Source organism: Chelmon rostratus, chromosome 19 (assembly GCF_017976325.1).
Source record: "Chelmon rostratus isolate fCheRos1 chromosome 19, fCheRos1.pri, whole genome shotgun sequence".
NCBI lineage: Eukaryota > Metazoa > Chordata > Actinopteri > Chaetodontiformes > Chaetodontidae > Chelmon > Chelmon rostratus.
This window is the reverse complement of record NC_055676.1, coordinates 15567757-15590858: the sequence shown is the minus strand read 5'-3', so window position 1 is coordinate 15590858 and position 23102 is coordinate 15567757. Positions and strand designations below refer to the sequence as shown.

At 42.2% G+C, this 23102-nt stretch overlaps 1 protein-coding gene across 1 annotated transcript; it reads right to left on the bottom strand.

Annotated features, from left to right (window-relative positions):
- Positions 1 to 11475: 11475 nt before the first annotated feature.
- On the bottom strand, positions 11476 to 21630 carry tmem38b (transmembrane protein 38B). Its single transcript, XM_041960178.1, has 6 exons — positions 21192 to 21630; positions 15256 to 15412; positions 14632 to 14816; positions 14412 to 14499; positions 13679 to 13796; positions 11476 to 12353 (listed from the first exon to the last, which is right to left on the bottom strand). Exons 1-6 carry the CDS (start codon positions 21313 to 21315, stop codon positions 12069 to 12071), a joined length of 957 nt encoding a protein of 318 aa, XP_041816112.1. The 5' UTR covers positions 21316 to 21630; the 3' UTR covers positions 11476 to 12068.
- Between the last annotated feature and the right edge of the window lie 1472 nt (positions 21631 to 23102).

Genomic DNA, 23102 nt, shown 5'->3' with positions numbered 1-23102 from the left:
GCTGTGATGAATGTATAACAAGGTATAAATACATTTCTGAGTGTTAAAAAAAATTGTTTGAAATTTGTTGAAATTCCTTAAAACATGTAAATGTGACTGCAAAGTCACTCGACCTGTCCAGATACTTTACTAGTTAAGTATTCATTGCATGCCCTTGACTTCCTTTCATTTGATCACACCCAGACTGTCTGGGTTTAATCCACTTTTTTTCTTGCATATCTGCCTCTATATTGATGCCGCTGAGAGCATCACGATGAAGAGTTCCTCCAGACACACGAGCACAAAACCGCTCCTGAGATAGTCAAGATTAATGATTGAAAACAAGTGGGCGAAACTGAGAAATAACAACTATAAATACCGATGCTTTAGAGAGCTGGGATCAGGCTGGGGCCCTGCACATCAATATGAGCTTCCTTGCTCTACTTTTGCCATTCATTGTGCAGTGAAAAGGAGCAAACATTTTTTGCACTGCTTTAAAATTGTGAATGTGAGTCATTCAGAAGGGGAAATTTAAAGGTCACAGCACCTGACATTTGTCCAAGTGGTCATTTTTAATTCCAAACCATTCAGAATTTTTTGAGGGCTGTAAGGCTTACTGTGAAGTGCTGACCTCTGGTCCTTTATGGACATGCAGAGGAGTTGCTGTACATCCACTTAGCACCTCACATCAATGGTTTAGTCCATTTTGTTCATTATGCATGGTTGCCCACTGGAGGAGAAATGCTTTTGTTTTAATGAGCCTGTTTGGATCTAGAGTAATTGTATGTTCGTTTTTTTTCTCCCTGATTAGGTTGAGACTGACCTGAAGATCTCAGGTTTCTGCGTCCTCTGACACTGGATAGTTGGATGTTAGAGGCTTCCCAGCTGGGTGTTGGGTATCTGAGAGCTCTATCACTGTGAGAGGTTGTCTTCTAAGACTCACAGTGATGTCCATGTTGTTCCATTCCCATGTCCAGGCAAGTGGAAGTTTAATATAGCGTTGTCTAAGTCTGTAGTTGCTTTGTAAAATTGGCTTGTTGATCCCTCAAACATCAGTCTGAGAAGAAAAATAGCCCCATGGGGTCCATGAATGATAAGTTCTTACAGTGAATGAATATTTCTCATCTTTGTGTAAAACTGCGTGCAGACAGACTTTGGCCTTGACAACTTTCCAGAGTTGTAAAATTGTGTCTAATATTTGAAATTGCTGTGCGGTGTTTTTGCATTTGGTAAGCCTTCAAAAACCATGGATCCGTCACTCAAACCACAGTTCCTAGACTGTATTTCCTGCCTCACTCGCAGTACTGAAAGCAACAGACTCCCACCAACGTGGCCTTATTTTAATGCAGGGCTGTGTTCAATCAGAGAGCCCACAAAGGTAAAGGTAAGAAATAGTCTCAGTGCAGGAGTAGAATATAGTAGCCTGGCTACCGCTAGCATCCAAATCCCATCGTCCTTGGTCAAGCTCAACTAAATAGATTTATGGTCAACATGAGGGATTAACAAGAGTCCCACCACAGATACCTACAGTGCAGGTCGTGATCTTTATTTCAACCTCAGATTTCCCCTGTTGATAGCACAATGGCAACACTAGCCGGATGTACTGTATGTGACGAGGCCGTATTGTCCATTTAGTTCAACCCCCACAGTAGCTGTGTTTACATTCTGCCATGACTCACAGATGCAAGCAACCATGGGAGGGTCTAACTTGTTTCATTACTGAATATGATCTGTGTAGTCGCCATATTTACATTGTTTTATTCACTGTGATAGAGAGCAGAGGTGTGTGCGTACGGTTTGCAGTGGAAATGGCTTTGAGCCTTTTTTCCAAGTTGCTTCATGTTGTCTTCACTCTCCACAATCTCTACCAGCATCTGAAGCTTCTAAGATAAAACACCACAAGTGACCCAAACTGTCCACTTTCAGCTCCTGTGGTCACCACGATGGTATCTCTGTAGCCGCTAACCATGGAGTCTAAGCATGTAGGCACGACATGACTCCTTCATGCAGAAGTAAAAATGAAGGTTTAGTTACCAACAAACACATGTAGGTTATTATCTCTATCAGGATGGAACACCTTGCTTTGCAGAGGTGATAGGTGTGGCGGTTCATGTGGTTTTGAGGCTAAAAGATACTAACCCATTTTGTCACTCTTCTCCAGGAAATGCTAAAAATGCTTTCTTGCCTCATTTGTATTGAAAGATCTTGGCAGGCCACCAGGCCACAACTCGATCATAAAATCCAACCACCCTGCAGTTGTTTCTTTCACTCTTGTTGCTCCTCAACTCGGAAACATCCTCCCACAGAGTCCCAGAGACGCTCGATCAGTGCACATCTTTTAAAGGCATCTGAAAATCCATTTGTTTTCTTTGGCTTTCATTTGATTTTGGAAATGTTTGCTTTGTCCCAGGAGGAACGAAAGAGCCAGAAAGAATGATACGCCATTGTCCACAGCAGACGCTAGCACTGCAGGCTCAGCTAGCCATGCTTTTTGTCCGAAAGGTTAACTGCAGTACTTAATTCTTTTCACCTGTAAGAGTGAAAACAGCTGGAGTAAAATCACAATAATGGAGATTTGGTCTTGAAATTCATGACTATTAAATACTCAAAAAAATATGTTTGATAAACTTAAGTTAGCTGAAGTCCAACAGCTGGGTGATCCATTGGTGCTTATGTGCAACTGAAAGCAGCGTGTGCTGCAGCAGTGACACTGGATAGGTGCAGTAGATGTTCTGCAGCCCCTCTCGTGGTTGGACTTGTACATTCCTCTCCAGAGGCAGGTTGATCTTGGTGCCAGGGTAAGCTGGAGTAACAGATGGTTGCTGGAGCAAGCCTGGCCTTTCCCCATCTCTCTCTCGCTCTCTTTCACTTCCTCACTCTCTCTGTCTCTCCTCACAATAACCCCACTGCTGTTCTCATGGTAACACTATCTGCCAAGTCTGAAGGATTGGATTTTTGCAGGACACATGAGCTCAGCACTGTACCAGCGGTGGATGCTCCGCTCCCACTGTCTCTCTGCTTCCCTCCTGCACCTTCATCTTTCTTTCTGTCTCCATCGAGCGTTTCATTTCTTCCTCCTCGCTGGTGCAGGATCTCTTTGTCTCCTTTATCTGTCTACACCTATCCCCGGCTCGTCTGTCACCGCTGCTCGTTGAGTCAACCGTACCTACTCTTCCTCCTCCTGGTGTTGTTTCATCATCCAGAAATCCCGACCATGACTGGGCCTTATCAGTTAGCGTGTATAAATCTAACTCCAATCTAATCGCTCGCATCTGCTGTGCTATTGTTCCTCTTTTCTTTGTTTCACTGTATCTTCAAACAGCTTGCCTCTGCTGTATCATGTTCTCAGACTGCGCTGATGCGCTTATCACAAGACTGATGGTTTCAACTCTGGGCATGGTCTCTCATCTTAAAAGAATGGCACCTATTTTGGTGTTAGGCTCTTGCAGCGTTGACAGCGTTTTTATTTATTTATTTATTTAATCAGGGACACACACATGCGCAGACCCATACAAACACACTTATTAAGGATATTAGATTTAAACAGACACAGCATGGTGTAGGAAAGAGAGCCAGCTGTTCTTTGGACCAACATAGATTTCTGGAACAGTGGCCATCTGTGGCACACCGACTGAGGGGGTGACCCATTCTGAATTCAAAACATCTACAAATCAAATGCGAGACCACACACGCACGCACATTTGCCCAGCCCCTGCTCCATCAAAGAAGAAATTCAAATCACGGGAGTTAAGAAGGCTTTCTGTGTGCCTTGCCATCTTTCCATCCACAAGGTGAGCTCGCCTAGCTCTCTCCACCTCCTCTTTCCCTCTTTCTTCCTCTGACGGCATTGTAAATGGAATGAGTCTGGTTGCATTGCTGTATTACGGTGGGATAAAGTATCAGTGCTGGTAATCTTCCGTGGATTAATGGCTTCTTCTTTATCTGCTGCGGCTGCTCCGCTCAGATGTCTGGCCGGGCCAGGAGCCTCCTGCTGGAATACTAATGACAGACAGACAGACAGCTCCAGCTCTCCCTGTCCCCAGCCCCAGCCCAGCCCACGGGGGCTGCGTGTATGAGTGTGTGTGTGTGTGTGTGTGTGTGTGTGTGTGTGTGTGTGCATGTGCGTGTGAGTGAAAGAAAGGGAGCACATATGTGTGAAGTGCATGTGCATGAAGACAGAGAGGGCACACAGCAGAGACAGAGAAGGAGACTGCACGTGTTAAAGTGTGTGTATGTGTGTCGCCCCCAAGACCCTGTCGCCTCCTTTGTGAGGTAGTCGCTGTCCTCCTTGTCCTGGCTGACACCTGCTTTGCATACAGGAGGGGCCAAGCGGAGAAGAGGGGAGGGGCAACGATGGTGAAATGAGGGTCCCCCAGGATGCGAGAGAGGGACACAGAGGGGACGAGGGAGGGAGAGGAGGAGGAGGAGGAGGAGGAGGAGATACAGCAGATTAGTAGAAGAAAATAAAGCAGACTGATGGAGTGAAAGAAGGAACTGGAGAGAAAATTGAGAAAGGAACAATGGGAAATATGAAGAGATCATAGCGACTGGGCCATGTCGTCCTTTTCCCAAGAATGGATCCAATGAAAGACACCCATTCTGCAGTAAATAACCTGCTGTAGGGTGCAGTCATTGTGATATGGTCACTCCAGCTCCATTTCCTCAGCAAGGTCACATACCCCATACAGACCGTGGGCTAAGAATATCTAGCAGGTCCTTTATGAAAAGGAAAAGGACCAACACTAAACGCCATCTGCTTCCTCGGTGAGAGAAGAAAAGAGGAGGAGGAGGAGGGGGAGTGACAGAAGCACACCATGTACCAACTACTGGCCATGCTTATGTGAACAGAAATACAGAGGAGAACAAAAGAAGACCCAGAGCTTACCTCATTTCCAAGGTGGAACAAATAGCGGAGGCACCATCAGAACATCCAAACCAGAGTTAAAAGATGAAACAACAACATCTGAGGAAACTTGACATGAAACCGTCTTCAAGATCCACTGCCATGACTTCATGAAGCCACGAAAACACCAGACAAACAAATGCATGTGTCAGAATAATTCCCTCTGAAACAGCAGGTTCGTGTTCATTTGTATCCGCCCCAGTGCTGTGTTGTGTCAGCTTTTAAAGCCCTTAAAAACTTCACCTCACCGTAATTTAACTCTTCATTGAAACATTTTAAACCCATGGCTGTAAAAATTATGTTAGAATTGAATGTCTCACAGTTGTGAGATTGTGAGTGCTGAAAACTTGTGCAAAAAAACAGCTGCTAAATGACAGGCGCCAAAGAGTTTAGTGCAGTGTTGGCCCACTCAGTAATTGTGATTGGTTAAACCTGCAATAACTGATTTTTTTTATTTATGTTGGGGCAGTGGGAACAAGTTGTAAGTAAGGAAAGATTATTTAGCATAGCAGCTGTAAAGCGCTTCACAAAATAAGAGCAACAGTAATGGTAAAACATAAACACTGACAGAACTTGAAAACACACAAAATCACAAATACAAGAGAGTGTAAGGCGAAACAAAAATGAGTCTTAGGAGGTTTTTTAAAGGTGTCACCAGAGACTGCTGAACGCAAGTCTATTATAAGAGCCAGCACAGAGCCACCACTTCAAAGGCAAGAGGGGCAACTAGTAAGCACCTGGTTAGAAGACCCAAGTAACCCACTGGTCATTTAATGATGGAGCAGGTCAGAGATGGACGTAAACAGGTGCCTGACCATGCAGGGCTCTATATATGAGAACAAGAACCTTAAAATGAATCCTGATCTTCATGGAAAGTCAGTGAAAGATAAGATGGGTGTGATGTGAGTCGTCCTGCTGGACCTCGTCAACAGACTTGCAGCAACATTCTGGACAACAGTGTATAATAGCTACTTTAAAAGATGACATAAAAGCATAATCGTAGCCGTAGCTCACGTTGTGATACGACGTACCTGAGTTTGGCAGCGTTTCTTAAACGGAAGACACAGGATTTATATATTAAGCCTGACCAAATGTAAAACCAGTATTTGGGGGATTTGACTGTACAGCTGAAGAACAGGACCCAATGCACTGAGCAACCTTGGAAGTGTTGCTATCTGAAGCAGTGATAAGGGCCTCAGTCTTATCTGCGTTTAACTGTAAAAAGTTGCAAGCCATCCAGTCCTTAATATCAGTCAGACAATTGTGCAAAACCGTCGGCCTGATATGGCTTAAAAGAGACATACAGTTGGACATCATCAGCCTGGCAGTGATAAGAGATACCTTTTAATTTTCTAACGATATGACTCAAGAGGAGCCAATAATATAGGACCTGAGCTGAACATTAACACATAATTTAGGCTGATGTGGCGAACTTGGTAGTAAACAGTTGCTTATTTACACATGCAGCTGTTACGGAGTAACATTAGCTTTCATTAGGAGTCATGTTTCTGGTTGCCTGATGAATGACTGTAAGTTCAATGTGCACTGTCCTTAGCTCTGTTTTTGGTCTCCACCAACTCCTGAGGGAAATATGTGGGTGTTTAGCTGCCTGATGCTCCACTATGATCTCCAGCTTGTTGCTAACTGTGTGTGATGGGTGCTGAGCAGGTAGTGTTCAGTGTGTCTTTAGAGCTTTTTGTCTGAAAACAGCTGCCTGCTGAGGCTGAAAATGACACCATGAGAGCGATGAAAGATGAGTTTAGCCAGACTTTTCTCCCAGACTGGCACAGCATGATTGAAGTGTGGAGATCTGGCAGAGCAAGAGTATGCTAGCAATTTAGGAACTGAAACAAATGCTACATTTGATTAATTCAATTCAGCTTTATTGTCAGTGTACTTGAATACAACAAGATACTCTTGTATGTCAAATACTCGAAATAGTGAATTTTTACACACAACTCTGCAAAATTATTTTAAAACACTTTACACACACTCCATAGATTAGTCCATGTACTGTAAGTTTCAGCAGAAGAAGTTTTTATAGGTGGAAAAGCAACATATTTTTGGTCGTTCTCTTCATTTTATCAGAGTATAAAGACAGAGTCAGTGGGACTTAGTGCCGGCAGTAAAAGAAAGGTGCAGCTATTAAGTCACAAGTTTTTCAGGCACACCTGCTCAACCTAATTCAATCCAATGCAATTGCCCTGCAATAAAGCATATCTTTGTGAAGCTTATCGTGTCCGGTTTTTGTTGACACTGAGTCAGAGAGGTGTTTATTTTAGCTCTATGGTCATTTATGAGGCTGCATTTAGTGTCTTGTTATATTGAGGGGTGTTTTTAATACTCTGTTCTCCTCATGAATGTAAAAGAGGTTGGAAAGGTGAAAAAAAAAACCTTAAATATTAGTATATTGAATATGTTTTCTTTCAGATTTTAGTAAACAGTAAGTTCCCATATATGTTGTAAGCAAAAAAAAGTAATATTGTTGACAGTAATATAGTTTTTTTTGTCAAAAAACAGCATCAACAACAACACTGATTTTACGTAATGCTTTAGATTTCTATAAAACTGAATGACAAGAATCCTGTATCCTAAAAATCTAGTTAAATCTGAGACTCAGTGGAAGCGTATTTAACAATACCACATTGCTTTAACAGTTTGCTTCTGTAACATGGTGACATATGTATCTACAATCTACACTTCTTTGGAGAAAACCAAGTGTTTCTGTTTTTCTGTCTGTCTGTCTGTCTCTCTCTCTCTCTCTCTCTCTCTCTCACACACACACACACACACACAAACACACACACACAGAGCCAGTTTGCTCGTCAGATTACAGTAGCTCCATTTTTTGGCATTCTCTTCGCAGCTGTTCTTTACAAGTCAGATCTTGAATGGTGCGAGACACTGACCGTTTGGTTTGGCGCTCGGTTAGAGCTCTATGAAGAGACTGCTGTGTTTGTGTGCGTTTGAGTGTGTGTGTGTGTGTGTGTGTGTGTGTGTGTGTGTGTGTGTTAGGGAGAGAGAAAGAGGGATGCCATGCATGCACCACCACAACATTGTCCTGATGCCCTGATGTGACTCCCCAGTCCTATGCGGTCCCCACATTCTTCTTCTCCTCCTGTTAGTTTCCCCCCTCTGCTTCTTTCTCGCCCTCTATTTGCCTTTCTCCTTCCTTCTCCATAACTTCCCTCAGTCTTTTCCTGTGTGGTCCCAAGCATTTCTCTCCTTACTTTCATCTCACTTGAAAAGATAATGAGCTTGATTGCATCACCCACAGAGTCATTTGACAAAACTTTGAATTAAAAAACACTTTGATCATTTTAAAAAAATCCTAAAGGAAGAAGTTTTCAGTGAAAAATAATTATTATTATACCGTGCCTTTTGCTGCAACTTCAAGAAGCACCTATGAGAACTTTTGATTCGATTAGTTTTTCCTCTTTTTAGTTGATATATCATCCGTGGCAGACATCAGCTCAGAGGAAAACAGGTGCACGCGGTTCCAGCGGAGATCATGTCACTATGTGGTGAGACGCCAAACAACATCCAGCCTGGGACATCACGTTTAGACACCACTGAGTTGGAGCAGGTGCACAGCCACAAGCCAGAAGATTGCAGCAAGTTTAACACTTTCACAGTCATTTTCATGGCATGATGGGAGGTCCGGTGGGGCAAAATGAGATGACTGGGACCGACAGCAAAAAGGCTCGCTGTGGATACATTTTTGTCTCGTCACCAAAATAAAAAATGGCTAAACAACCGCTATTTAAACTTGAACAAAGACACAATGACAGCAGAGGTGTGAGTGTGTGTGGGTCATGTTTGGAGACAGAGAGGAAAACAAAGGCCCTCACTGATGGTTGGAGAGATTGTGTGTGTTTGTGTGTGTGTGTGTGTGTGTGTGTGTTTGTTTGTAGGTGTGCATGTGTGTACGTGGTTGTGCATGTGCGTATGTGCCCCAGAGCTCTTTGTGCCTTTTTGATGGACTCAGCCTTGGTTGCCACTCTACATGTCACATGCACATGCACCGACGCAGACAAACACAAGCACCCACACATCCACATACAAGCTGGCTGCTTTTGCTAGACTTGAGAGGACAGTAGTGAGGATGTAGCGTACAGCAGAGTCCCTGAAACATCTATAGTGTTCTTTAAAAAAAGTTGACTTTCAAAACAGTCAGAAAGTTATTTTGGAGTTAGGGGGATCTAAAGGAGTGCATCTTAAACCACTAACCCTAAAATCTTCTTCCTGGTCCATCCAGAATGCCCTCACAACCTAAAATATCCTCACAAGAATAGTGAACTGCCTGAAGTCAATCCCCATAAGCACAGCTAAACCAGACCACACACACTCACACACGTGCAGGCAGCTACCATTGGCTCTGCGAGGAGGGTCCCCTCCTGTCCCCATCCCCTCTTGCCTGCAGCTGCTGGCCAGCCTGTCAGTTCCCAGGCATCAAGCCATCAGGGATGACGCCTCCTCACGCCACCAAGTGGTAATCACCTGTCCTGCACCGCTCAGCAACGGGGGCTCCATCCTCCAGGCAGCAGTGGAAGTTAAGAGAATCGACGTGTTTCTGCATTATCATAAAAGCACATCATGAAATAAAGGCATATATTCTAAACTGTGTAATAAAGCCATGCCGTTGCAGCATCGTGTTAGTTGTACTCTGGTAGCTTGATTAGCTTGTGTGACATTTTTTGAAAATCCACTTCTATGTCGTACTTAGATGAAAAAAGAAGTGTCACTTTGTAGTCATAGTAATAATAATGATAAACTTTATTTATACAGCTCTTACCCAACAATAGAATTAAAACAACAGCTATAATAACACTACTAATGATGGTAATAATAATAATATAGATAAGAAATGTTGGAAAGACAAATGGAGTGCTTGCATTTATAAAAAGCTTTTTTTTAATGAAAAAAGTTCTGAGGATTGATTTGAAATGTGTCACGGAGTTTTTAATCAATCTTTAATGTTTCCCTTTTTTTGCAATTATTAATATTTGCCCTGAAATTTCACAGGAAAATAAATTCTTACTCAAGGAAGAAGATGAGTTGAAAATAAGCAAATGAAGAGATAAGTTTACCTGGTTGTATTTTTTTTTCTATGATGTAAACCTTTTAAAATAGGTCACAAATACATTGTTTCATTAAAAAAAAAAATTGGTGTAGTTTCTAGCAAACGTTACTCAGACAGGAGTAACTGGTGCATTTGTTTGGGACTATTTTCAGCTGTGGATTTATTAGTGAGCATTTATTGCAGCAGACTGGTTTATATGGAAGGAATCAAAATGAACTACAACGCCCATGTTCATAGTAATGAAGGATCCCACTGACTTACAGACACAAGCTGTCAGTGTCAGACATACCCTGATGACTTCCCAGTATACAGCCAAGCTGCCTGTCTTCCTTTCCACTGTGTGCATATGTGCATGTGTGTGTGTCTCTGTGGTGGGTTTGTTTGTGTGCCATGGTCTCGGTAAGTACCTGACCTACATAGACGTCACTATGTGTTCAAAGTTATGTGTGTAGGAATGTGTGTGCATACAGTGTTTTTGCATTGTTTCTGCATCTGTTCTATATCCACAGACTTAGGTGTAGTTTCAAAGACAAATGTATAGGAATGTGCGCATTGTTTAGAATTTGTGTGTGTGTGTGTGTGTGTGTTAGCCAGCTTGTGTGCACCCATTTAAGCATTAATTTTCTGCACCTGACAACTGGAAAATAGGCAGAAGTCTGGGGATGAAAAAGAGGGCTGAGGAGATGTGCTGCAGGGCAGGTGAAGGGCGGAGGCGAAGGGAGCAGGGGCTCGACAGCAGGGGGGGGGTACCCGCTCAGTTCACTGAGTAATTGTGGAGGGGGTCATACAGGTCCGGACCTCATTAAGAGAATTGTCTGGGAACTTTCAGGCTCTGAGCTGCCGTCATGTCACCTGCCTTCTTGTCATAGGAGGCAGCGTAAGGAAAACAGCGGCTTATTAACGTGTCTTTCACTTTTCCAGGTCACACGGTTCACCATTAGAGTCTGGGAGATCAACACACACACACACACACGCTGAAACAAAGCAGTCTTGCAGGAAACACTTTTTAGATATGAGCCTGTAACTGACATGCATACATCTGACATCTGTGGACTTGAGGCGCATTAAAGACAGGTACATCATCTCAACCTGTATCGCTTTTGATCGTCTTTTGAACGTCTTCTCTTTTCTCTTCAACACTCGGCCCCCCTTTTCTGTTCTTAATTTGTATTCACAGGGGGGTTCTTTGCCGTCTGAGGTTACATAGATGAGAATTGGGGGGGATTTGGGGGATTTCTCTCCAGCAGCTTTTTAAAGAGGGTGAGGTATCAATCAGGTGCTGATGTTACACTGATGCAATGTTTCAGCCTATAGAGGAGGTTACTTCTGGACGCCGTGCTGCTTTATATCGACTTACCAGCAGCTAATAGAGAGCTTTCTTTCTATTACAAATTTTAAAATATAACTAATGATCAGTTTGATGCTTTAAAGTGAGGTAATACAGAGATAGGTCCACGTTCACTGAACTGTACAAATCTGCAAGGCTCGAAATCACAAAAACACATTTTGTAGTGCTTTTAAACCTGTTTTAATCTCATGCTGTAATTCAAAGCATCCACTCAAGAAAGAGAATACAATAAAAAGTTGCATTTGAAATGTTATAAATTCAAGAGTGCAATTATTCAGTATAAATAAGATAAAATATCTGCGTGTCATAGAATATAATCTCTCTTTTACAAAATATTTTAACCATTTCAGAGTAGGAAATATAGCATTTACATGAAGCAGAATATATACAGAGAGAAAAAGATGCAGACATTCATAGATCAGCAGGTGCACAGCACTGTTCCCAAGACCCCAGGATAAAATTCTTAACAGTTTGTACCCATTATAAATATATCAAAAATTAAGCTACACGTTGTACTGCAAGTGTGCAATCAGCCCAAGGATACTATCATGGTCACATCCCACAGCATAAATATCACAGCACTTTAAGGATGGGGTGATTATCCCACAATAAGGTGCAGGGTTGGTTGGAGTCAGCTCTTGTTGAAAATTTGTTCCAGCAGTCAGAAAGTTGAAGTCCTGACATGACAAATCTGAATCAGAAATGACTCCACAACCCTGCTTAGAGGTGAAAAGGCGCTATGGGGCAGAGGCTGACTAATCAGTCTTCTTGCAGCTTGTTGCCTCTGCGTTCTCTGACTCTTCTTTGGCTTTGAGCGATCCACTTTGTCCCTTGACAGGAGAAACCGCTCCGTTCTCACTGGACTCTTTGGTTGCAGAGGTGGAGGTCGTCGTGCCGCTCGTGCCATTGTCGATACATGCTTTCTTTACCTCGCCCGTGAGGACATCGTAAGGGGAGGAGCCGGTGAAGAGGGTCTTGTAGATAGCAGACTCTACGGCAGCAAATGGCGATGCGGAGGAGCCCGTCAGCATCATCCTTGACTGAAAAAGAGAATATACGTGTGTGAAAATGTGGAGAAAGAGGGAGAGATTTGTTCAGAGGTTTAGAATAGAATCTAATAAGTGTCTCACATTCCTTCACAACAGCAGCTGTCTTAAAAGCAGCTACAGTCATTTTTATTGCGTCAAATAACTGATTACAATCAAACTTAGCAGAAAACATAACACATGAACATACATCAAAGCGACGAGAATGACCTAAAATGACTGAAACCATCTTTAGGAAATATCTATTTGACGTGTTTTTTGAATTTTTAGTTTGTCCCATCTGCTAACATGGAGGGGTCAGGGTTTATGACCTATACTGCAGCTGGCCACCAGGGGGCGATCGAGATGTTTTGGCTTCACTTTTGGAGAGATGTCATGTCGTCCATCTTTATATACATTCAATGTTCTGAACCAAACAACAGGCAGATTAAGTTAGTGACTAGCTAGTGAACATCTTGGAGCATTTAGCCGCTAAAGAGACAGATGCTTGCTTCAGGAGGTAGTGGAGACCAAAATCAGACCTAAAAGGAGCGTGAATATTGGACTTGCAGTCATAAGGTGGTCAGACACACAAACTTCAAACAAATGCTAATGTTTTACAAGGCGAGAATTTGTCAGTGTGTTTACAGCTCGATTCTCTGTGCCCAAGTTGCCCAAGTGTCAAATTAACAACCATAAAAAATGGCATTTAACATTATGATGAGGCAAAGTCAAAGCCAATGTGATGCTGACCTTGCTTACATATAAATACAATAAGTAAGGGGGCAATATATTTGTATCTACATCTCATTAGGAGACAAGAGCAGAACATCTCCATCATCAGGAGTAGAAAATAATAAACAACAGGTTTGGACGCAGCTCTTAAATCTGATGAAATGGCTCTGCGTTAATTTGACAGATCAGAGTCAGAGAGAGCTAACAGAATGAGAGTTGAAAGAAGACATGGTCGATTTATCTGTGTCTCAGTCAAGAGCACAAGTTTCCCAGAGAAGAGAAGAGAGGATGATGCAAGCTGATGAAAATGATGCAAAAGCCCCAGCCCTGCGGGTAATACCAAGCTAATGTGAGTCACATCAGCTAAAACTTCAAAAAAGCACAGGGAGAAAGGTCATTTAGAAGACAGGACACCACAGATTTGGAGGGAGCTGCAGCCAAAACATTTGTTATACCCCAGTTAAGATTGAATTAAATAGCTGTCTGTGTCCCAGGTAAGCAATTCAATGGACCAAAACACACCGTCCTGCTTTGCATCTGAATCACATCCACCTTGGGTATATATCCTCAAGGTCACAGTATCAGGTACGATGCACCAGACTGACCTTATTGACGACGGTAAAGACGGTGTAGATGAGCATCAGGTGGTGCTTCTGGAGAGGCAGGTAGTGGGTCTGCTGCAGAGCGAACAGCACCGCCCCTATCAGGGTGATCTTGGTGGGACTTGACAAACACGCAGTAACAGAGCAGTTATGATATATGATAAGTTATTAAAACATGTAAAATAGTGAGGGTGATAACTTTATGCACACTTCTTTAATGCTTGAATATGTCTGAAGTATTTTGCACAAATGAACCAAACTGGAGACACACATCATCACTGTGGATTTAGAATATCCTCAACTTTGTTGAGTGTCTTCATCTTTGGTTCGAATAGTTTGACATTTTGGGAAATATGCTTATTTGCCTCCCTGCTGCGAGGTAAATGAAAATGTGAACACCACTCTCAGGTCTCTAAGGCAAATATAAAAGTATAACAGGTAGCTGGTTAGCTTAGCTTAGCATGAAGACTGGAAGCAGGGAAAAACAGCTATCCAGCTTGGTCCAAAGGTAAGAAAATCCAACTATCCGAACCTCTGAAGTTCACTAATCAATTAGTTATATCTTGTTTGAATAATCCATGAAAAAAGATGTGTAAAAATGATAAGCAACCAGTAGAGACTCCAGGGAGGGACTGCACCTTCTAGTCATTACGTAAATAACTGCATTTCCGAAAATGTCAAACGATTCCTTTAAATTTAACATTACACTTAATACATCTCAATCTCGAAGACTTACTATGACATTCTGAGGAGCTCATTAGTCTCTGGTTTCCATACACCTCGAACAAGCTGCTCAAAATTACTTATCAGACCACCTCCAGCACCTAATGGAGGTAGAAAAGAGACATATGGTTAATACAGATTCATATTTAGTACATGTTTGACATTAATTAAAACACTGAATACTTAATCGTTACGTCAATGCTCTTCAAAAACTATGTTATAAAAATCCTGACCTCTGGCCCACCCGATGGCAATCATAACCAGCAGACTGTCCTTGTATTTGCTGTGCGCCTGGGTGACCCCTCCGACCACCTTCCACGTCCTGGTCACTTCCTTCATTCCTGACAGCACCAGCCTGAGAGGCAGCAGGGCAGCACAACAGTACACCAGGTCCATGGGGCAGTAGAACACTAGGTACCTGTAGAGACACATATGGCTCAAATAAATAGTGCACACACACGAACATTTCAGCTTCCTGCTGCGTGTAAACTATGTGTTCATTAAACATTTTCACAGTATCGCCTGCCAGTCTCCAGTACCTGACTTCACCAGCAGAGGGCACTGTGTATTTATAATGAAAAGAGTGTAATTATATGTGCCACCAGTAGAGGGTACCAAAGGCTTCATATTAAGAGGTGGGAACTTACAATAACCTCTCTGTTTCAATGCCTTTCACATTTCATGCTCTCTTTACAGGAAATTAAGCAGTTGCACATGTATTCACAAGGGAACCTCTTTATTCTGTGTTTTAATCTACGGTTGCATTGAGGAAAGGACATATTTCTCTTTCTCAAAGCTGCTCATCTCTCCCTCTTTTCTCCATCTAGATGCTCTATTTTTCAACCTCTCATATTCACCAGATGATCGAAGCAAGCAGAACACTGGTGCTGTTGGTCAAAGGTGCGACAGGCGGCTCGGCCAGCATGATCCCAGACAGCACTGCTCCACCGAAACAGAAGAGCATGGAGCTGAACCAGCAGGCTAAGGGGCTGGCCCTGGAGACCTCAAGAGCGCCTGCACAAGAACAGAAGTGTATTCATGAGCAGGGTCGCTGTGGATTTCCTTGAGTCCCACATAAGGTATCAGCATTCCTCCAGGTAGTGAAAAAGTCTGGGAAACACCCTGCAGTCACTGTTGTTGAATGCTTACAATAATTAACATTAAACACAGTCATGATTACCGTTATCATATATATCCCTGCGCTAGGCTTTGTGGGTATAAGTAACATTTAGTAAACACTAAGAGGCCATTTGTGTAGTCTATGGTGTATCAGACTATGAGAAGACAGTGGAGTTTGATACTTTGGCATTTTCCCTATCTGCTGCATGAGTCTCCCAATCCCCAGAACTGTAGAATTATTAACTAGTTAGAGTTAACAAATACAGGGAACAAAGAGAGAAGTCGAGGGTCTATCTGGTTCAAAGTGCAGAGGAGAGGCATTTACAGGCATTTACAGTTACAACGATATGAATTCACTGAAGATAACCATCAGCTGCTCAGTGTTTCCGCCCTGTTTAGAGGGAACACTGTATTCCTTTTTGCACACTGTTTACACGCTAACTGCAACAGTTAGCGTGTCATTTGTGAGCATGTGAACTGCTCTTTTATATTATGTTTTTAGTGTAAATCTCCACTTTGAATGATTTAGCTTCCGTGTCAACAGAGGTTTTACTGACCAAATGAACACCTCAGGTTTTCATTTATATGCTTTATATAACTCTACCTTTGCAGCGATAGTGCAGTACCATCTAAGACGGACTTCTCTGACTACCAAAGTTAATGCCGCCAACGTACATTATGATATACGTGTTTCACTTAACCTCAGGCAGGTAGCGCCTGAGCCATCTGCCCCGAGTCACTATGGCCGCACACAGGACCATACTGGTAATCTGAGGATTACAGACAGATTATAGACTCCTGGAGAGAGATCGGTACACCGGGAGGATTTATAGCTCTATCTGCCTCCTCTGCAGACTCCCCGCGGATTCAACCCGCGTGGCTCATTTTTCAACTTTCCTCTCACTTCTGAAGGAATACGGAAATGATAGAGAGGCACTATAATTTACCACCTATTTAAAGAAATAATACAAAGTTACAAAGGACTTTCTAAATGCGAGACATTTAAGAAGGTTATAATTTCTGATGATGAATATGCTGTCGTGACTGTGAGACAGGACTATATCCAACTATGCAGTGGTGGAAGAAATACTTAGACCCTTTGGTTAAATCAAAAGACCAAAACAATGATGTAAAATATTCCATTACAAGAAAAAGACCTGCATTAAAAGCAACATTTACTTCAAAAGTACACACATTCATTCTGCAGTGAAATGTCCCCTGTGACTGATTATATCTATTATTATATTCTTAAAACCAATATGACAGTGTCTCATTAGCATTTTACTATTGTAGCTGGTGCAGGTGGAGCTAGTATTACCACTTTACATAAAATTAGGCAGTTTTGTCCAGGACCCCGTCTTAAGGGTCACCAGATAAATCTGAGGGGTCTTGAGATGATTAACGGTAGAGGAAAGAACCAAAAAAAAAAGGCTCTGCAACACAAATCTGTTCAAATTCTTTGGACTTTTCTCTGAGGGTAAAATGAGCCCTTATTATCCCTTATCCCCTCTCTGGGCTTCCAACACTTATTTAAATAAAACCATGTGAGAAGTTAAGAGGGGAAATGTAAAGGGGTCACAAGCCAAATGGTTTGAACCACTGGTTTAATCTTTAATACAAAACGATGCGTTGTATTTTGTAAACCTTTATCTTTATGTAAAATGTAACCTGTAAAGTAACTGGCAACTGTAATTGTCAAATAAATGTAGTGGAGTTAAAATAATAAGTAACATAAAATGGATATTTCTAAGTAAAGTTAAGTACTTCAAACTGTCATGAAGTAGTACAGTACGTTTTTACATAAGGTTCATAAGAACATAAGAAGGAATTGTTAGTGCCTCGACACACATTCCCTAATGCCTACAGGGTCTCCATACCTATATTACAGGGTCACTATCCAAAAGGTGGGTACTGTACTGTAAACAAAATATTGACTAATGGATTTTTGAACCCCTATTATTATTCTTTGTCTCACTTTGAATTGAGGGATGACCATGTTCCCTTTACAGAATGTAAACAGGAAGGATAATGTTGCCATGGGGTCAGTCAGTTAATCAGCTGTGGGCTGCAACTTGAGCCCAGTTTTAGCCTGTACTTGTTTACATTAGGGCAAATAGCACCATTAAATGCATGCCGAATGAGCTATTGGCTCTTTCTGTTTATAGTGTACCCATGGATTCACAGGTGACCATTACTGGATTACTTTGACGCTGAAGAAACCTTAAAATGTGATCATTCTTAAGCAAGTTCTTGACTTACAAAGAGCATCTCTTTGTCTATGATTTCTAAGCGGTTTTATGGATGTTTATTTGTTTATTCAGAGACGATGATATCCTCTGAAAGTGCAAGTCATACTGAATCAAATAATCTCCCCCTCTCTCTCTCTGCTCAGACTAGATGACGTGACGACTCAGAAGAAAGAAGTTTGATGCAAATTGCTGCTATTGGGAGGTAAGCATTTTAAAGTACCGTACCTTAATAGCCATTATGAGCTGTGTGCCAGACCGACTGCTGCTGCTCTAACTACTGACACCACTATTTTTCTGTTTTTAGAGCACCAGTATGCACCTGCCCCTTTCACCTCACAGTGTCTTGCCCTCACGTCTGTCTCTCCCTCAAACTCTCCCACGACCCCTGGGTAGGTGCGCCTCACAGTTTGAAAACCTACTATGCACCAGAGGTAACTGGAATGACTGGTAGTGAGTGCGCAACACGCAACAGCAGTAACAAAAGCACAGTGGGTTTTTGTGTGTATGTGTGTGTGTGTAATTTGAGTTTTGCAAGTGAAAACAGTGCACAGCTCTTGCGTGCACATGAAGTCTGGTATAATGAGCTTTCGTGGTTCAAAACTAGTTAGAAAAAGAGGAAGTTTGAAGACAGACAGTAAAGAGCGGTTAGAAACAGTTTAGCATGCAGTACATATTATCTCCAGTGAGAGCCCCGCCCTACAGCAGTTAGCGTCAGTGCTTTTGGTCTTACAGCAGTTGTAGCACAGTGCAGTCTGCTTACAGAGTAAACCGTGCTGCTACGTCATCATTTTTAGTTCCAGAGTAAAATGAACTGCTGCAGTCTGCGTCTGAGCCCGGCTGGCCCAGCAGAAATGGAGACCGATTCAACTTTTGCACTACAATTTGATTGATTTCAATCTGCATAACACAGCATATATGCAACAAATGCATAGTGTGAAATATAAAGCACTGCTTGGACTGCGCTGACATGCTTAGCTACAAACACACCTTCCCCAGATCAAGATCCTGTCTCCTGGTTTGCATCTGAAGGGGAGACTCATTTACAAGTAAAATCTGAGGAATATAAGCAAAGTACACCACAGCTGTCATATGGCCCCAGCTGTATTTTCAGTTTCTTGTTTTTCTCTCCTTCTTCCTCTCTGTTCTTTTTTTTTCTCTCTGTGCACCTCCAGTGGGAAGGCAGAGAGTGGGCTCATGTTGTGGCTCTTCTCCTCAGTTTCTCCCAGGAATTAACACAAAACCAAAGACGGCTCCCTTTTTGGAAATCTCTCTCGCTCTCTTCAGAGCCTGCTAGCGTAGTAATCTGAGATCAGCGTTGCCTGTGAAGTCATTTTAAATGAGAGCAAAGGCCGCTTGTAAATGATCTTAGATTAGTGTATTTACAGGAGTTTAATCAGATCTTTACAAATGAACACAAAGGAAGGGGACATCGAGACGAGTCTTGTAGCTGAGAAACAGTTTAGTCTGCAACTCCGTTCTCTTACTCTTCAATTATGCTGCATTTGTCTTCAAGCCATTGCTCTTTCTGATTCTTCTGTTCTTGCTTAATTGCACCCCAGGCCTCTTAAGCCATTGCTTTATTTTTCTTTTCCTATTATTTTAGTTTTTAGCTTTTTTCTGCCCCTCTCGTCTTCTCCCTGCAGGAGAACCGCTACAGGCCGCACTAGATAAGAGAAAAGTGGCTTATCTCCTGTTATTTTTGGCTTGAACCACTGATTGACATGTGACCACTGCTCCTCTGCCACGTCCCTGTCCTCCTGAGTACTAAACAATGCGCTCACAGCAATGTAAGTGCATAATATAAATCCATGATAAACTGATTTTGTCTTCTTGAAAATGACTTTTTCAGAAACTTTTTCAAAGTGCTGAGCAGCTCCAGAACTAACCTCTCCGACTGAACTGCACTATAGAGCAGGAAGGGAAGATTTGACACAGGAAAGAGAAAAAGAGAGGGAGGGTTGAAGGGTTTATGGCATTCCTTTCCTTTTTGGGGAAGAGGAAGAACCAGAGCTGCCTCCCTGGGTGCTTTAAGTCCTGGCTTTTCTTCTGGTTTTGCACAGACACACGGGGAGGATTTCGTGTTGTGTTTACTGACCTCTGGCATATTGTTTATCCATATTTTCACTCTCGGTGTGTCTGTCTTTTAGCTACAGATAGATAGATGGGAGCAGAGGACAAAGGGTTAAAAGGTCATGGCAGCTCAGATGCTTTGCGAGGCAAGTTCGAAAATAGACTGTAGAGTTACAGCAGCAGAACTACAATGGGTGTGTGGAAAGTCATGTCGCTGTGCAGTTAAAGTCCACCTGTCCCTGTACACACTATCTCAGTGACATGCCATAGCTGGCTCGGTGCCTGCCTTTGGTCTCAGCTGATACAGTCGCATGCGGCTCGGTGGGACAGTTTGTGTTTTCCAGTTTTTTCACTCGCTTTGTGTTACAGTATTTTTGTTTGTGTTTGTCGGGCAAACAAAGAGGGCAACTAAGTGATGACAGGCAGCTATCTCCAAATTAATAATATCACAATATTAGTACTGTAGCAATGTTTTACCACTATCAGTATAGCAAATGTATGCAAAATCACATATAAAACTGATTAAATGCAATTATAACAGACAAAAACCCCTGGTGGAATGTAACTGAGATCACTTATTTCTGAGGTACTTGAATACTTCAAATGTATACTACTTTATACTTCAGCCCCTCTTTATTTCAGAGGGAAATCCTGTACTTCTCACTCCACAGCGTCAGTTACTTTGCACATTAGGTAAAAGTAAGTAAAACATATGATCATCTTATAAACTATGCTCACTTTCTAGAGATTAAACGACCTAACAGTTCATAAAGTAGCCAGAATTAGCTCCACCACGACCATGTTGATGCATTAGTAGTGATACCACAGTACATTTGTTTTTACTTTTACTTAAGGTGAATGCAGGAGTTTTTCTTGCAATGTTTACATTGTAGTATTTCTACTTTTACTCGTGCAAAACATCTTAATTCTTTCACCACCACTGGACAAAACTGTCATCTATTTTTTTTTTTTTTGCTAGTTTTCAGTCAACAGTCTGCATATTGAGTCATTACCCAGACCTAAACATATCATAAAGTAATGTGTGTAAGGTACATATGTAAAATAATGCAGTTGAGCACCCTGACAGAAGAAAGTATGCAAAGGCAGCTATAGCTAATTCAACCAGGAGTGTTTTATTTCTTAGTTTGTGTTGTCATATTACGTTACATCTGTTGTGGCTGCGTGGCATTCAGGTGGCTATCTTGAAATCCCAGGATAGCTTCAAGCTAATTACCAAAGTTTAATTACTTTCTAATCAGGCCAAAGCAGCTGCTTGGTTTATCGTGAAAACTTGGTGAAAACTATTAAATGCGGTGCCTTAGAAAACCGTCAACATGCGACTGGACTTCACTCACCTGGCTGCTCCCTCAGAGCCATGACTGACACGATGTAGTGCGCCATGTCAAAGTATGGAAACATGGACAAGTTTGCCAGTCCGTGGGACAGCTCGTCCAGCTGCAGCACCCCGAACAGATCCATGATTTCTAAAACTCTTCAGCGACACAAAGCGAGTCCAGTTAATCCCAGCGGGGAGTTCAAAGTGGAGAAAAGGCACCGGTCCAGCTCAGAGCATCAGGGCAAACGCTCGGCTTCATCCACCGTCTGTCAAGTCCGACACCAGCCGGTGGCCCGAGGATAAACTGCTGGCAAGTTGCTCGCAGCTGGTTAGTTGTCTTAAGGGATCGCCTCTGGTCGCCGGGCAACAGATCTGTATCGCCAGAGGATGGTCATAGTCGGTGTCACCCCCATCAACGACGCTGTCATCGGCGCATAGGCGGAATTCCTGCTCCGTGTTCCGCCATGCCAGTGATGTGGCGGGCGGAGCCAGAGCGGCTTTGTGATTGGCGGAGTGAGAGCACGGCGCGCCAATCACGTGTAACAGTGTGGCTCTCAACGGCGCTGCCTGAGGTGATGCTACAGGATTCATGCTAGCAAACAGAGCCCCCACAACACACACACGCACACGCACAACACACTGGTATGACGCTGCACTGGTGGGCAAGAAGAGAGAAACTTCCAGGCTACGTAAAAAAGTCATAGTATATCGAGAATTTAGAAAAAGTCGTAAGGTATTGAGGGAAAAGGAGTGATAATCGGACAAAATAGTCACAGAAAAATTGTATAATCTGAGTAAAAAGTCACAAGTAGACAGTTGAAGAATTGGGTACAATAGAAGTTTTTAACAGCTGTTCTGTCATATCGTAATGTAAAATCAAGTCATATCTTAGTTGTCATTTGTTTGATTTTTTGTTTGATTTTTTTTAGTCTATGCATGAAACTGTATTTTTCTTTTTCATGTTTGCTTTGTCTGTTATGTTAATAGGAGGAGAGATCTGAGCTTGCTCTTGAAGCAGGTAAGATATACACACAGAGAGAAAGTGTTTGTGTTTACATGTATTGTACAAGGCAGTTGCAAAAAACACCCAATCAATGCCTTGTAACAGATGCATCTATAAAGCTCAAAACCAAGAGGGAATAAATAATTTACTTATTTGATTGATGTTAAACAAAATTGATAATAATCCCTACTCCAATTCCTTGTATTTTCTATTATCCCTTTGACCTTCTTCCTTCACATAATCAACAATTTGACACATATAAATGAGAATTTGATAAGTACTGAGTCACTTTCACAAACAATGTATTTCCCTTGTGATATGTGATTTATATTTTGTATATATTTTACTACTTTTATTTCATTTCATTCTCCTTTCGCACATCCACACATCTCATTCTCCTCCGGACATTTTGCAGCCCTGTTAGCTATGGTTTGTACAATGAAACAAAAGAACAACCATATTTATTGTGCAAAATAGCTACCCAACTCACAGGGCTATTTTGCTGCTTTATCGCCGAACATTATACAAGCATGGGCCTATGCAAACATGTGGGGGAACAGAAAAGAAAAAAACAACCGTTGCTCAGAAGCTGCCAAAAATGTAGATTATCACGAAAGACAAATCGCCAGTTAGTCTGTTGTTTCACATTGGATCATGCTTTTAGCTTTGTTTGAGAGCACACAGAAACTTAATGGAAGTGTTGACACAACATTCATGAACCAGACTGACCCTGCTGTCACAGCGTGAGCCCCAGCCCGCCAGCTCAACCAGAGCACCAACCATGTTTTTCTAGCAACACGTTAAACACCTTCAAAATTTGCAGGGGAGGGTGGGGCTGGTTGGCCCTTTCTGAACTGCTGTGAATATCTCAAATCAGTATAATCTGGTTAGATTAAGGTTAAATGCACATAATATCAAAAAGTGTTT

What these genes read in the sequence shown, in the direction of transcription:
- tmem38b (XM_041960178.1), bottom strand. Translation starts at nt 21,315, where the DNA reads ATGGATCTGTTCGGGGTGCTGCAGCTGGACGAGCTGTCCCACGGACTG. An exon ending in GGCTCTGAGGGAGCAGCCAG is followed by an intron (nt 15,413 to 21,191) that starts GTGAGTGAAGTC and finishes GTTCTTGTGCAG; the next exon opens with GCGCTCTTGAGGTCTCCAGG. An exon ending in TGCCATCGGGTGGGCCAGAG is followed by an intron (nt 14,500 to 14,631) that starts GTCAGGATTTTT and finishes TACCTCCATTAG; the next exon opens with GTGCTGGAGGTGGTCTGATA.